Source organism: Ceratotherium simum, chromosome 14, assembly GCF_057802395.1.
Source record: "Ceratotherium simum simum isolate JZ-2026a chromosome 14, ASM5780239v1, whole genome shotgun sequence".
Classification (NCBI taxonomy): domain Eukaryota; kingdom Metazoa; phylum Chordata; class Mammalia; order Perissodactyla; family Rhinocerotidae; genus Ceratotherium; species Ceratotherium simum.
Genome location: NC_141913.1, coordinates 38,776,708 through 38,789,884, shown reverse-complemented (window position 1 = coordinate 38,789,884; position 13,177 = coordinate 38,776,708). Strand labels below are relative to the sequence as shown.

The window sequence follows — 13,177 nt, the reverse complement described above, 5'->3', positions numbered from 1 at the left end:
TTTACTGGTAGGAGAAACCTTACTAATGTCTTATGGTTTTGACACCCAGTTCAGCCAGGCTGGATTAGCCGGTAGGTAGGCACCAGACAAGGGCATGGTGGTCCACACTGATAGGCAGCTAAGTGTGGGAGTCACACCCACTAAAACCCCTCCAAATAGTGGCAGACACTTCTTTTGGTCTACTGCAATCATACCTCTATAGGACATCATTCAAGGGAAACACTGCCAAGCAGCCCCAGGCAACGGGATAGTTGTAGGGGTGTTAATTAGATGACTGGTACCCCCTTCACGGCAGCTATTACATCTGACTGCTATGTGGCAGGAGAACCACACCTGTTCTCACTCCTCCCAAGCAAGATGCTCTATAAAGTGCTTACCTCAATGCATTTGCTGACCAAGCTCCCCCTTTCAAACTCCAGCCTTACTGAATGACCCAGCCACATCCAACCAAACGTCCAGGGACATATTAACACACCATGCATCACGAGATCCCATCCTCGACTTGTTGTCCTCTGTGCATTTCTCTAACCCTAGGACTCTTCCTCAGTGCACATAGTTAATATAAATCCTGCTTTTCTGCAAGATTCAAACCCCCACCCATCTACCTAACACTGTGTGCCATTACCAACTAGGCTACCGAGGCAAGAAGGGTTATTATTGGCAATACAGTCACAACACAATTATTAGATCAATAAAACATGGTAGTTTTTTTATGTATTAATCCCACAAACCAAAAGTATAAGAAACGTTATGGGCTATTTGAACCCAGGGATATTTTCTATGCATGCACATTTTTGACAAGAACCATTTGGCATGGACCCAATGTCTCCACGGACATTTTGGACAAGACCAAATGTCCACTAACCACACAAACAGTTCTGTGTTTCCAATGAAAGGACACTGCTAAAGCAGAACTCTTGCTTGACAGGTAGTGCCAAAAGGCTAGAGCTCCAAATTCTCAATCATGGGCTAAAATATGAAAGTCCAAATTCATCATAGCAATTTAGAGACATCAATATGCAATATGAGAGGGTGCAGGCTGTATGAAAGTCTACCACCTAATTGCTAATAAAGGCCTTTGTGGCTGACACTGATGGTCACCTACCCAACAGTGTTTTCTAGCTTCCATCCTTACTGGCAGAGCCTGCTTTCCAAGATAGAAGCTGAAAAGGTCAGATACCTGTTTTCCAAGCTGCTTTTGCAGCTATGGCATGGGCATACAACTCAATTCTGGCCAATGAAACCAGAGGGAAAGATGTTCGTTCTTGATAAAGAGACTAGTTCTGTACCATCGTTGAGATAATTGAGAAAATAGTCACTCAAATCATTTTCTGTAGGAACCCTTGAGAAGGGCTGATCCAGTAGTAACATATTGCCTCACTTCTCTACCTACCTGAAACCACCCTTTATCTCACACACACCCCCACCAAAAAGCAAATAAAGCTTATGAACCTAAGCCACCAACTGGCAAGTATAGAAATTTATTCTTACCAAGGTTTCTTCCCAAATACTTTATTTTGTCCTCCAAAGAAGATTCACTTAACATTTACTTCCTTTCCTATTTTGTGTAACATACACCTTAGTTAATGCTACCTGTCCGTTTTTCTATCTCCACTCCTATATTCCACATCCCATAAGCCCCGAGACAACATGGACCTTGGCGTCTGACTATCAAGTGTTCAAAATTCTTATTCAGCAATGTTCTAGATTTGAGGCCTTGGCAAGTTCTTTGGTTTCTCTGGGCCTAAGCTTTCTCATCCATAAAATTACAAAGAAAAAAATCCCACCTATTTCATGAGGTTGCAGAACATCCCTCAACTTGGATTTGTCTGATGTGTATGAATTGTACATGTGGACAGATGTTTGGGACCCCTCTCTAATGGGAGAATCTAGCAAGCAAACTGCACAGGTTTTAAGTCAGTACAATACAAATCCATGCTGTACTCTGAAGCAGCCTTGCAGGCCATCCTCAGTCTGTGTCAAAGTGACCTTGCACCCCCACACGTCATGACTGAAGATGCCAGCTGGACAGATCCAGAACAGGAAGAGATAAAGACATACCTTGCCTCACATTTCCCAGCAGCATTTCTTAGAGATTGAGGGAATAATTAACAACTCTGGTCCTTGGCTCCCTCCACATAGATAACATCAGCATCTCTGAACTTGTTTGATGTATAACCAAGAAATTCTTGTCTATCTTACCTTCAATGTATAAGCTAGAGAAAAGCCCAGAGGTACTCCACCCCTTTATTTTGAAATCTAGTTGTAAGTTTTTTTCTTTTCCTCTTCCCTGCACGTACACTGTTTGTGAAAGAGATATAAACTGCACTTAGACTCACACCCCTCGGGGCAACTCCATCAGAGCGCTCTGCTGAACTGGTTTCCTGGGGTTCGAAGTCTTCACGCTGATTATTGAATAAGCTCCTTCACTAATATCACCCAGACTCCTTCTTTCAGTCGACAAATGTTATTCTATTTTATATAATAACTGTTATGTCCCCTGGGTATACAAATTATAAACAGTGTATGTGAGTGCCTGGAACAATGCTGGGTGCACAGTGTCCAGCTTTTATTATCACACCCTGTTCATCGCTCAGAAGACGCAGGTGGAAAAAATCGTCATCTGGTATGTGAGAAGCCTTGATCTACTGTTAAAAAAAGAAATAACAGGCCCAAAAAAGGCCCCCATGATGCAAAACAAGACTTGATTGCAGTTTTCAACCTTTGAGCAATCAATCTGAATCATACTACCCGATTAGCAGTAGCGAGGTCATCTGCCTGATAAAACCCTTGCCATTCCCCTCCCCGCCCCCCCCCGCCTAAAAAGAACTCTTTCTTTTCTTTTATTAATACCTTCTTGCCCTACCTTCTTTCTGCCTATAAAAACCTTCCATTTTGTATAACTCCTCAGAGTATCTCTCTGCTTGCTAGATGGGACACTGCCTGGTCCATGAATTGCCTAATAAAGCCAATTAGGTCTTCAAATTTACCCCGGTGAGTTTTGTTTTTTTAACACTACTCATCATCAGAATTCCATTGACCATATACACTTGTTGTGAAAAAGTAGTTTACATATTTTTCAAAGTTAATAACCCTCAGAACTTACCTGTGTATTGAATTGACTGTCAGTGTCCTGCATTCCCTCAAATTAAAGCAACAGAAAGAAGAAAAGGAATAAACCAGAGGGTCAAATTGCAATAGATAGATAGAAAAACAGAACAATGAGTGACTGGGAGATGAAGGGTGGGAAGAGGAATGAAGTAATTTTCTGTGATGATGGACATGTTCTAATTATATTTTGATAGCTGATAGTGGTTTGGGTTATGAGTGTATACATTTATGAAACTCATCCAATTTAAGATTTGTACATTTGGCTGCATGGAAGTTTTGTCCTAAGAGCTGAAAATACTGACCTAAGCCAAAGCGTTCACAGAGTGAACTGTACTAGAGATCTACATTTAAAAAAACAAGGAGGGGGCCAGCCGGGTGGCGCAGTGCTTTAGTTTGAAGGCTCTACTTCGGTAGCCTGGGGTTCTCAGGTTTGGATGCTGGGTGTGGACCTACACACAGCTCATCAAGCCATGCTGTGGCAGTGTCCCACATATAAAACAGAGGAAGATGGCACAGATGTGAGCTCAGGGACAATCTTCCTCAAGCAAAAAGAGGAAGATTGGCAACAAATGTTAGCTCAGGGCCACTCTTCCTAACTGAAAAGAAAAAAGTGGTTTGATGGAAAACCAGTTGGACAGATGTGATATAGCAAATACGGCAAAATGTTAACAATTGTAGCATATAGGTGGTGGATACGTGGGAGTTCACGGAGAAGTCTTTCCACATTTCTGTATGTCCTAAAGTTTTCATAATAAAAAGGCTGGATTTAATAAACAAACACACACATTGAGTGAGGGCCACCAACGCGTTTGAAAAGCAGGAGTCTAGGGCAGGCATCCCCTGACGGCTCACACAAAACCTCAAGGTCACCCACCACCCCTTCCCACACCGACGGGAACCAAGCCGAAGGCAGCCTGGCCCACCTCGGAGCACTGGCCCTGCGGATCCACCGCGTCTCTGCTCGCCCGGTCTCAGTACACACTCCATCACTGGTTCTTAGAACTCAGATTGCGCAGTGGTCAGGTCATCATTGACCAGGGTTCACAGTTACAGCGGCAGAGGCCTCCCTAAACCTCCTTGATCTCTAGCCTAACCCGCTGCCCCTAATCTCCCCGCCCCCGGTCCCCCGGGCCCACCTCGCCTGACACATTTTCATAATCCTCTCAGGCTCCAGGCAAGCGGCGCCGCCAGCAATGGGGCCTGATCATATAAGGAAAATACTGCAAGCTCATCCGGGGACTGCATCGAGGACCAAAGGGCAACCCAGCCCTACAACAATCTAAGCACGCCTGACATGCCAACCTTACCGCCCCCACCCGGCACCGCGTGCAAGCCCCCGCGCCCCCGCCCCCACGCCCGCCAGACGGACGCGGCCTCCGCCCCGGGTCTGGGCAGCCGCCCACCGCAGCCCTGCGGGAGAGGCTCAGCCAATCCTCTCGCGCCTTCCTCGGCGCCCCGCCCCCGCCCCCGCCCCCTCCCCGCCTCCCTCAAGCCACTTCTGCTTTCGGCGTCTTGGCGTCATCTTGGCGTGGGGCCGTGTAGGCGCATGTGTAAAAGAACCCTCTGGCAAGGATGAAGGGGAAAGTTGATTACTTGTTGGGGGGGGATTTATACAAGCAGGGATAGGATGGATAGGGTAGAGTCAAATCATTCTCTCGATTTGGAAACAGAGGTAAAGTCTCTAAAAATAATGTGAGGCAAAAATCCGCTCGCAAGGAACGCTCCCTCCTCCACGGCCCGAATCCGGGGCGAGTTTTGGTACCTTTGGTTCCCACGGGGTGACGCGAGGGAGAGGAGCTCCGGTCGGCCGGGGGAGGCCGCGGGCGGGCCCGGCGGGCCGGAGAGAAGGTGAAAGGGCGGGGGCGCGGCCTCGCAGGGCGCCGCCCCTCGACCCTTAAGGATGGAGTGACGGCCGGTGGCCTCCCTGCATAGCCGGAGAAGCCCTGCGCCGCCATGGCCCTGCTCCGAGGTGAGCGCCGCCGCCCCGCCTCTCCTCGCCCCTCGGGGCCTTGCCCTCCCAGGCCGGGCCTCGCGTCCCGTGTCGGCGGAGAGTCGGGGGTCTCATCAGCCATAAAGCGGACTGGATAAAAACCCAGCCCGGAAGGACGGTTGGGGTTGAGGAGAAAACCTACTTGCAAGGCGCTGGCGACAGTGATTTCGCTGCAGTTTCCAGTTGAGCGTTGAGACCAGGGTTTGCTTGCTTCTGACCTTGCAGGTCATTCCCTTTCTTCGCGCAGTGGTGACCCACCGAGTTGGAGTTCAGCTCTTGGGAAAGCTGGGCGGGCGCCATAAGCGCGAGGCGGCCTGGGGCGGAGGAGGGCTTCGCGGACGAGCTCGGCTGCCTCGGACTTGGTCGCGGGTGGGCAAGGTCCGGGGAGGAATGGATGTTCTCTTCGGGTCGCCGGGGAATTTCTGCCCGAGTAACCTGCTCCCCCAGAATGTTTGGTGGCGTTCTATTGGAAGACCTGTCTTATTCCCTCCCCTTTCCATTCTTTTGAGTGACTCCAGGAAAGTAGAGTCACTAAGTACATAAATTCTAGGATTTTTAACTTAAAAAAATGTAAACTCCCTTTTCATAACGTGGTCAAGTCAATGGAGTTTTGTTTTTAAGGATGTGAAAGCTTGTCCTCATTTAATGTGTCCTTTGAAGAACATTCAGATAGAACAATTTATATCAAGGCTCCGAGGTAGCAAAACTCTTGGCACGATCTAAGAACCAACATTCTGGTAGTCCAGGGCCCTGTGGGCTCTGTGAAGGAGGTGGGGTTTTATTCTAAATTCAGTGGAAGGCAATAGAAGGCGTTAAAGTAGGGAGATGACGGGATCTGATTTCCACTCTGCCGTGATATCCTCTGGGCTATGAGGCTGTCTGTGTAGCAATGAGGAGAATTTAAGACCATTTAAGGATCAAAGACAGAGATCCAGGCAACAGCAAATGATGGTTTTGCCTCCAGTGGGGGGCAGTGGAGTTGAGAAAAAGGGGGAGGGATGATTTGAGATAGATTTAGAAATGGATTTGATAGAATTTGGTGAGAGGTTGGATGTGTCAGGTCAGTGAAAATGAAATGTCAAGAATGACTTAAGGTTTCTGGTTTGAGGAGTTGTGTTCATGATGGTACCGCTTAGGGAGTGAGGAAAACTGGGGAAGGAATAGATTTGGAAGAGCAGATTGAGGCACCCAAGTGGAGATGTCAGGTGGGTAGTTGGTTAGGGGGATCTGGAGCTCAGAAGAGCCAAAATGGCATGGGAACAGTTCAAGTGAAAAATAGGTATTGTAGGGCAAAATGTAGTGTATATAGCCTACTACAATTGGATTTAATTTGTCAGTGCTCTTTCCAACTCTGAATTTACTACGTTTGCTTAATAAAGCTGCATGTTGATTTTTTTTAGACAGTGTGTTCAGAAAACCCAATTTATTTAAAAGCTGTATTGTAATGAGCTTTGTTTTTTAAAAGGAAATAATATTTTTATTGATTTCTCTGTTTAATATTTTATCAGTGGTTCTTACCATTCTCTTGTAATATAGACCCCTTTAAAAATTTGATGAAAACTATGAACCCAGTAAGGAAACAATGTACATCAACATCTATATTAAGGAAGTATAAAGTTTATAAATTTGTGATAGTTTACTATGGTATTAGAGCTAGTGATCATATTTTTACCTATTTCCCTATTTTACAGATGAGGACACTGATGTCTAGAAAGGTAAAATGGCTTGCCTGTAACAGTAGGCATTAACAGGTAGTTGGTGGCTCTGACTACAAACCAAGCCTTTAGAGCTTCAAATAGTGACTGTTTATAGGCTAGTTAGACTACACTAGATATGTGCTTCTTTCAAGTAGCATACGAAGTGCTTGCAGGGCCAGTGGATAAGAGAGAGGAACATGTGACTGGTTATTGTAGGGAAGAGGACACATCTGAATGGGAGCATAATTGACTTTGGTAAAGCTTGTCATTAACTTATCACATTTCTGTCAGCAAGAAGAAGCAATGCCCCAGGTTTTTGTTAGCACTTATCCCAGTTGCTTTTACCTAACAATGTGATAGAAAGGAAGGCAGAGTTCCTATTTCTCCTCTAGTGTTGTTTTACCTGTGCGGTCACATCAGCACACCTTGCCAGGCCCTTGGCGTTTCTGACTCACAGTGCACTGGATTAATATGTCTTTTCACTGTCTTTGGAAATCTTTAGCTTCTGAATTTTCAGAGCCTTTTAAAATAAACAAGATTTTAGTTTGGTGTTAAAGATTGTTAAGTTTTAGACCTTGTGACATTTACATAAAATTGATATCAGATCAAATAATTATTGACATGGTATCTGGTTTATGCAATTACAAGAAAAAAACCGTTAAATTATCTAGTCTTTGGACTTGCACGTCCCAGATTATTTCTTAAAATATATTTAATAGCATTTTCCCCATTCAAAATAATTATATTAGTTCAGTTTTAGCCTTAGTCAAGCTAACCTTTACGGTCTGGGAGCACCAAGTAAGCAGAGATGTTATAAATAAGGGGCAAGTTCATGCTTTTGTTTTCATCTTCACACACAGACTCCTGTAGATATCTCATATTTCACCATTAGCACATCCCCACACAAAAATGCTTTCTGAGATTATGAAGTATTGGGGAGAAACTCATGAAAGGAAATTTATGGAGAAACAAGTGAAATTAGCCTGCATTATTTCTGATAAGTCAATGGTTGTTTGACTCATTTCCATATATAGGAATATGTCAGTTTTTCTGGCTTTTGAGATTATTGCTTTATCTTTAGTTTTCAGAATTTTGACGATGATGTGCCAAGGTGAGTGAGTGTGTGTGTTTTGCATTTATTCTATTTGCGGGTTTACTGAACTTTGTTGACACAAATAACCAATAACCATATTAGAGATAGGAGAGAGAAGGTCAATTTTGCTTGAGCCCGTAAACCCGGAAGGCAGTTTCCACAAGGAAAGAAAGCATCCTGGAGAACCATGGTTTTCAGTACAGTTTTATACCTTTTTAGAACAAAGAACGTACATGAAACACACCCAGGATACATATTCATCAAAGTTTCAAAGAGGTATTCAGTTGCAGATTAGCAGGTCAACATGACCCCGATGTCCAGGAAAGGGAACTTATCTTCAGGAGTGCCAATACTGGCCTTACGGATAGGGCATTACAGATACTGGCATTGTAGTAGGGGAAGTATGCATTCTTGTCTTAAGAGAGTGCATTCTTTTATGTTGAGATAATGCTTAATGCATTCTTTTTTTTAATAGTTAAAGCAGATGTATAATGTATGTTTGATAGGCCATAAATCAGGCTTCTTTAGTTCAGGCCAAATCAGGTTTAAACCAGAATAGCTACCCCATATACCTCAATATCTGAAAGTTTCTTGTCAGCTTGGATCTGTAAATTTATGTCTTTTCTCAAATTTGGAGAATTTTCAGGTATTATTTCTTCAAATATTTTTTTTATGCATTCTCTTTCCTCTCCTTCTGTGATGCCAGTTAAGTTGTCAGTCCTTGAGGTTCTGCCATATTTTTTTTCTATCTGCCTTTTTTTGAATTAATAAACTTCTTTTTTTGAGCAGTTTTAAGTTCATAGAAAAACTGAGCAGAAAGTACAGAGCATTCACATTTACCCCCTTACTTCACCCTAGTATCCCCTATTATTAATACCTTGCATTAGTGTGGTACATTTGTTATAATTGATGAGCCAATATTGATACACTATTATTAACTAAAGTCCATAGTTTACGTTAAGATTCACTCTTTGTTTTGTGTAGTTCTATGGGTTTTGACAAATGAATAGACATATAGCTACCAATACAGTATCATAAAGAGTGGTTTCACTGCCTAAAATTCCACTATGCCCAACCTGTTCATCTCTCCTTCCCTCCCCCACTCTCAACCCCTGGCAACCGCTGATCTTTTTACTGCTTCCATGGTTTTGCCTTTCCCAGATGTCATGTAGTTGGAATCATACGGTATGAAACCTTTTCAGATTGGCTTCTTTCACTTAGCAGTATGCATTTAAGTTTCCTCCATGTTTTTTCATGACTTGATAGCACATTTCTTCTTATTGCTGCATAATATTCCATTGTATGGATGTACCACAGTTTGTGTATTCTTTCACCTACTGAAGGATATCTTGATTCCTTCCAAGTTTGGGCAGTTATGAATAAAGCTGCTATAAACATTCATGTGCAGCTTTTTTTGTGGATATAAGTTTTCAATTTCATTCATTTGAATGAATACAAAGGAGCATGATTACTGGATCATGTGGGTAAAATACATTTAGTTTTAATTGTGTAAGAAATGCCAACCTGTCTTCCAAAGTGGCTGTACCATTTTGCATTCCCAGCAGCAGTGAATGAGAGTTTCTGTTGCTGCACATCTTCACCAGCGTTTAGTGTTGTCGGTGTTCCAGATTTTGGCCATTCTAATAGTTGTATAATGGTATCTCATTGTTATTTTAATTAGGCAACAGATGTTAGCTCAGGGCTAATCTTCCTCTCCAAAAAAAAAAAAGAAAGTTCCATAGTTTCTTGACAAGATGTGGAAATGTGTGCTTACATTGTTTTAGGGAGAATTAGTATATGCAAAGCGCAAAACTTGAAGTCTGTGATATAGTAAGTGCCCTCTATGTGTTAGCTGTAATACTTACCTTGCAGAGTTGTTGGGAAGATTAGACATTACATAAGTGGTGAAATTTCTAGTACTTAGTAGGTGCCTAGTAAATGTTAGTGTGATGAAACTGCTATAACCAGTGCTGCTTCCTGATGTGCAGGTTTTGCACTGTACAACTCTAGTGGGTGCCTCTCACATCATAGTCATTGTAGATTTGTATAATCATAACTTTTTTTTTGGTAGGTGGCAGTAGAGAGCGCCTTGGGAAGGGGCAATTTTTATTTATTTGTGCAGACACCAGTTGAGCTAATACTGATACTGAAAACTTATAGTCTTACTTTGTGTTGATAGGTGTGTAGATGATTCGTCTGTATCTTTGTGCTTAGGTCAAATGCAGGAAACTTTGTTATATTCTAAGTGACACATTATAATAGGATATAGCAAGCTAGAGTGTCTTTAGAGGAAGACAACCAGAATTAATGTAAAATGAAGAACTGTTGAAAGAATCCTTCTTATTTACCTGAGAAAAAAGTCATTAAGTCTGGGGAATTTTACAGGTTAGCTGACTCCAGATACTGGAGGGGCTACCCGTGTAAAAAGTGACCTGTTTTGCCTATTTTATTCTAAGGCCCATTTATTCGATTATAGTCTATCTAAAAAATAATAGTTCATGTTATTTGAAATTTGTAATTTGAATCATCCTGTAACTCCAGAAGCAGTGGCATATATAATTCAGATTCAAAGCAGCATATATTCTAGAAACTATACATCTGTCTGACTTTGGGATGCATTTGTATAGAACTAGAATTGGTGGATGGAAAACTTGGTAAGCCAAGCCAGCTCAGCTTGAGGAAAAGTTATTGGTTTATGTTGTCTATTTATGGGCATGCTCTTTCACCCAGTAGAGTATGCCTTCTTACTGAAAGTTTTCTAGCAGAGGTTAGAGAGAGCCTCTTGTCAGGAATTTTCTAGAGGAAGTTCTTACAGAGTGAGTGGTTGCCCTCAAACAACCTTAAGGGGCCTTCTAGTTGGGAGAGTCTTTGATTCTATGACTAGGCAACATGCTCCAGCACATAGAAGAAACATTTCAGTTCTTGGTGCTTGCATATAGGTATTGGTCAAATTGATAACTCTTAAGACTGCTTCTATGAGTGTGACTCGTTCTATGTATTATTTTATGTGACAACGATTTTCAGTTATCTAATTGAAAGTTGTACTTAAGTTTTCACAGGGAGGTTATTTAAAGCACGTTAGGGATATTGACTAACCTGTACTTACTTACAAATTTCTCCTCATTGCAATAGGTGTGTTCATCGTTGCTGCTAAGCGAACACCCTTTGGAGCTTATGGAGGTCTTCTGAAAGACTTCACAGCTATCGACTTGACTGAATTTGCTGCCAAGGCTGCCTTGTCTGCTGGCAAAGTCTCGCCTGAGATTGTTGACAGTGTCGTTGTAGGCAATGTCTTGCAGGTTAGTAGGGCAGAAGGATGGTATTCACTCCTGTTGCTTTATTTTATCAGTTTCTAAAAATAATTTTTTTAACATGTCGTAATGGTGAACTAGTTAATAATAGTTAAAGGTATTTATAATTTGGGTAATCCTCAGACTCCAAAAGCAATGGCATACATAATTCAAAGGAACATATATTCTGGAAACTATCTGATTTGGAAAACATTTGGAAAACATTTTCTTTTTCTTTTTCTTTTTTTTCAGTTTTATTGAGATATAATTGACGTATAGCATTGTATTAGTTTTAGGTGTGCAACATAATGATTTGATTCATTGCTGCTTAAATAGTAGATTAATCTCCTTGACTTATGTGAAGTTAATTGGTTCTCTCTGTGTGCTACCTAAGGAGGATAGCAAAGCCAAGCAATACAACACATCTCCCATAATTTATTACACGCAGTAAGAGCTTGGTCAGTGTTTGTTGAGGAAAATATCAAAGTATGGCTGAGAGGTGGGGGTTCCCTTCCTCCCAACCCTCATTGGTGGGGTGGAGGTTCTACGTTGAGTGCATTGCCACTGAGAGAACTGGGGCCCTAATCGCTGTTCTCCTGGCTCGTAAGGTGCTTGTTCCGTACTGAGAGAAGCAGGCTGAGAAGACATGAGGCTGTTGCCGCCCCCTCCACCAAGTGCTCAGCTTTTGGAACTGGGATAAGGCTCAGAAAGAGGTGTGCAGCTGTCCCCACCCCTGGCTCTAGATGGCTCAGAAATTTTGCTTCTACCAAGGACTGATTCTGTTTGCAGTGGAGTGTGGAGCACTTCATTCATTTTTATGGCAGAATAATATTCCATAGTATGGATATACCACATTTTGTTTTTCCATTATTCAATTGATGGACGCTTGGGTTGTTTCCACATTTTAGCTATTATGAGTAATGCTGCTTTGAACATCATGTACAAGCTTTTGTGTAGACATAGATTTTCATTTTTCTTGGGTATATACCTAGGAGTGGAATTGCTGGGTTGTATGGTATCTCTATGTTTAATTGTTTCAGGAACTTTCAGACTGTTTTCCAAAGCATCTGCTACATTTTACACTCCTATCTGTAATGTATGAAGTTGCCATTTTCTTTACATCTTTGTCAACACTTGTAATTGTGTGTCTTTTTGATTATAGCCATCCTAGCAAATATGAGGTAGTATCTTATTGTGGTTTTGATTTGCCTTTCCATGATGAAAAATGATGTTGAACATCATTTCTTGTGTTTATTGGCCATTTCTGTATCTTTCTTGGAGAAATATCTATTCAGATTCTTTCCCCATTTTATAATTGGGTTATTTGTCTTTTTATTATTGAGTCATAAGAGTTCTTTATATATTCTAGATACAAGTCACTCATCAGATATATGATTTGCAAACATTTTCTTCCATTCTGTTATAATTTTATTTTTTGATAGTGTCCTTTAAAGTATGGAAGTTTTTAATTTTGATGAAGCTCAATTTATTTTTTTGTTGTTGTTGCTCATGCTTTTGGTCTAAGAATTCATTTCCAAATCCAAGGTCATGAATATTTACCCTTATGTTTTCTTCTAAGGGTTTTATGATTTAGTTCTTAGATTTACGTCTTTGATTCATTTTGATTTAATTTTTGAATATGTTTTCAGGTATGGGTCCAACTTTATTCTTTTGTGTGTGGCTACCCAGTTGTCGCAACACCATTTGTTGAAAAGACTATTCTTTTCCGCATTGAATGGTCTTGGCACTTTTATTAAAAATCAATTGACTACAGACATTTGATTTTATTTTTAGACTTCCAGTTCTATTCTTTTCATCTATATGTCTCTCCTTTTTATGTCAGTTCCACACTGTCTTGATTACCATTACTTTGTAGTAATTTTTGAAATCAGAAAATGTGAGGCCTCCTCTTCAGAATCCTTCAAGATTGTTTTGGCTATTCTGGGTCTCCTGCAATTCGATATGAATTTTAGAATCTGTCAGTTTCTACAAAGGA

At 41.7% G+C, this 13,177-nt stretch overlaps 1 protein-coding gene and 2 non-coding genes across 4 annotated transcripts in view; 1 reads left to right on the top strand and 2 right to left on the bottom strand.

Annotated features, from left to right (window-relative positions):
- Positions 1-4,077: 4,077 nt before the first annotated feature.
- On the bottom strand, positions 4,078-4,148 carry LOC147915310 (small Cajal body-specific RNA 18). Its single transcript, XR_015554367.1, has one exon.
- A 78-nt stretch (positions 4,149-4,226) lies between these two features.
- LOC147915309 (small Cajal body-specific RNA 17) lies at positions 4,227-4,370 on the bottom strand. The gene has a single exon (XR_015554368.1).
- A 328-nt stretch (positions 4,371-4,698) lies between these two features.
- ACAA2 (acetyl-CoA acyltransferase 2) overlaps positions 4,699-13,177 on the top strand; it is a 33,620-nt gene continuing 25,141 nt past the window's right edge. Inside the window, exons 1-2 of one of the 2 annotated variants that reach the window (XM_087439195.1) lie at positions 4,699-5,080; positions 11,024-11,190. In XM_087439195.1, the coding sequence (XP_087295321.1) occupies positions 5,065-5,080; positions 11,024-11,190 (183 nt within the window). In that variant the 5' untranslated portion in view covers positions 4,699-5,064. The remainder of the gene's footprint in view (positions 5,081-11,023; positions 11,191-13,177) is intronic. The other variant, XM_004422526.3, reaches the window with a different exon arrangement.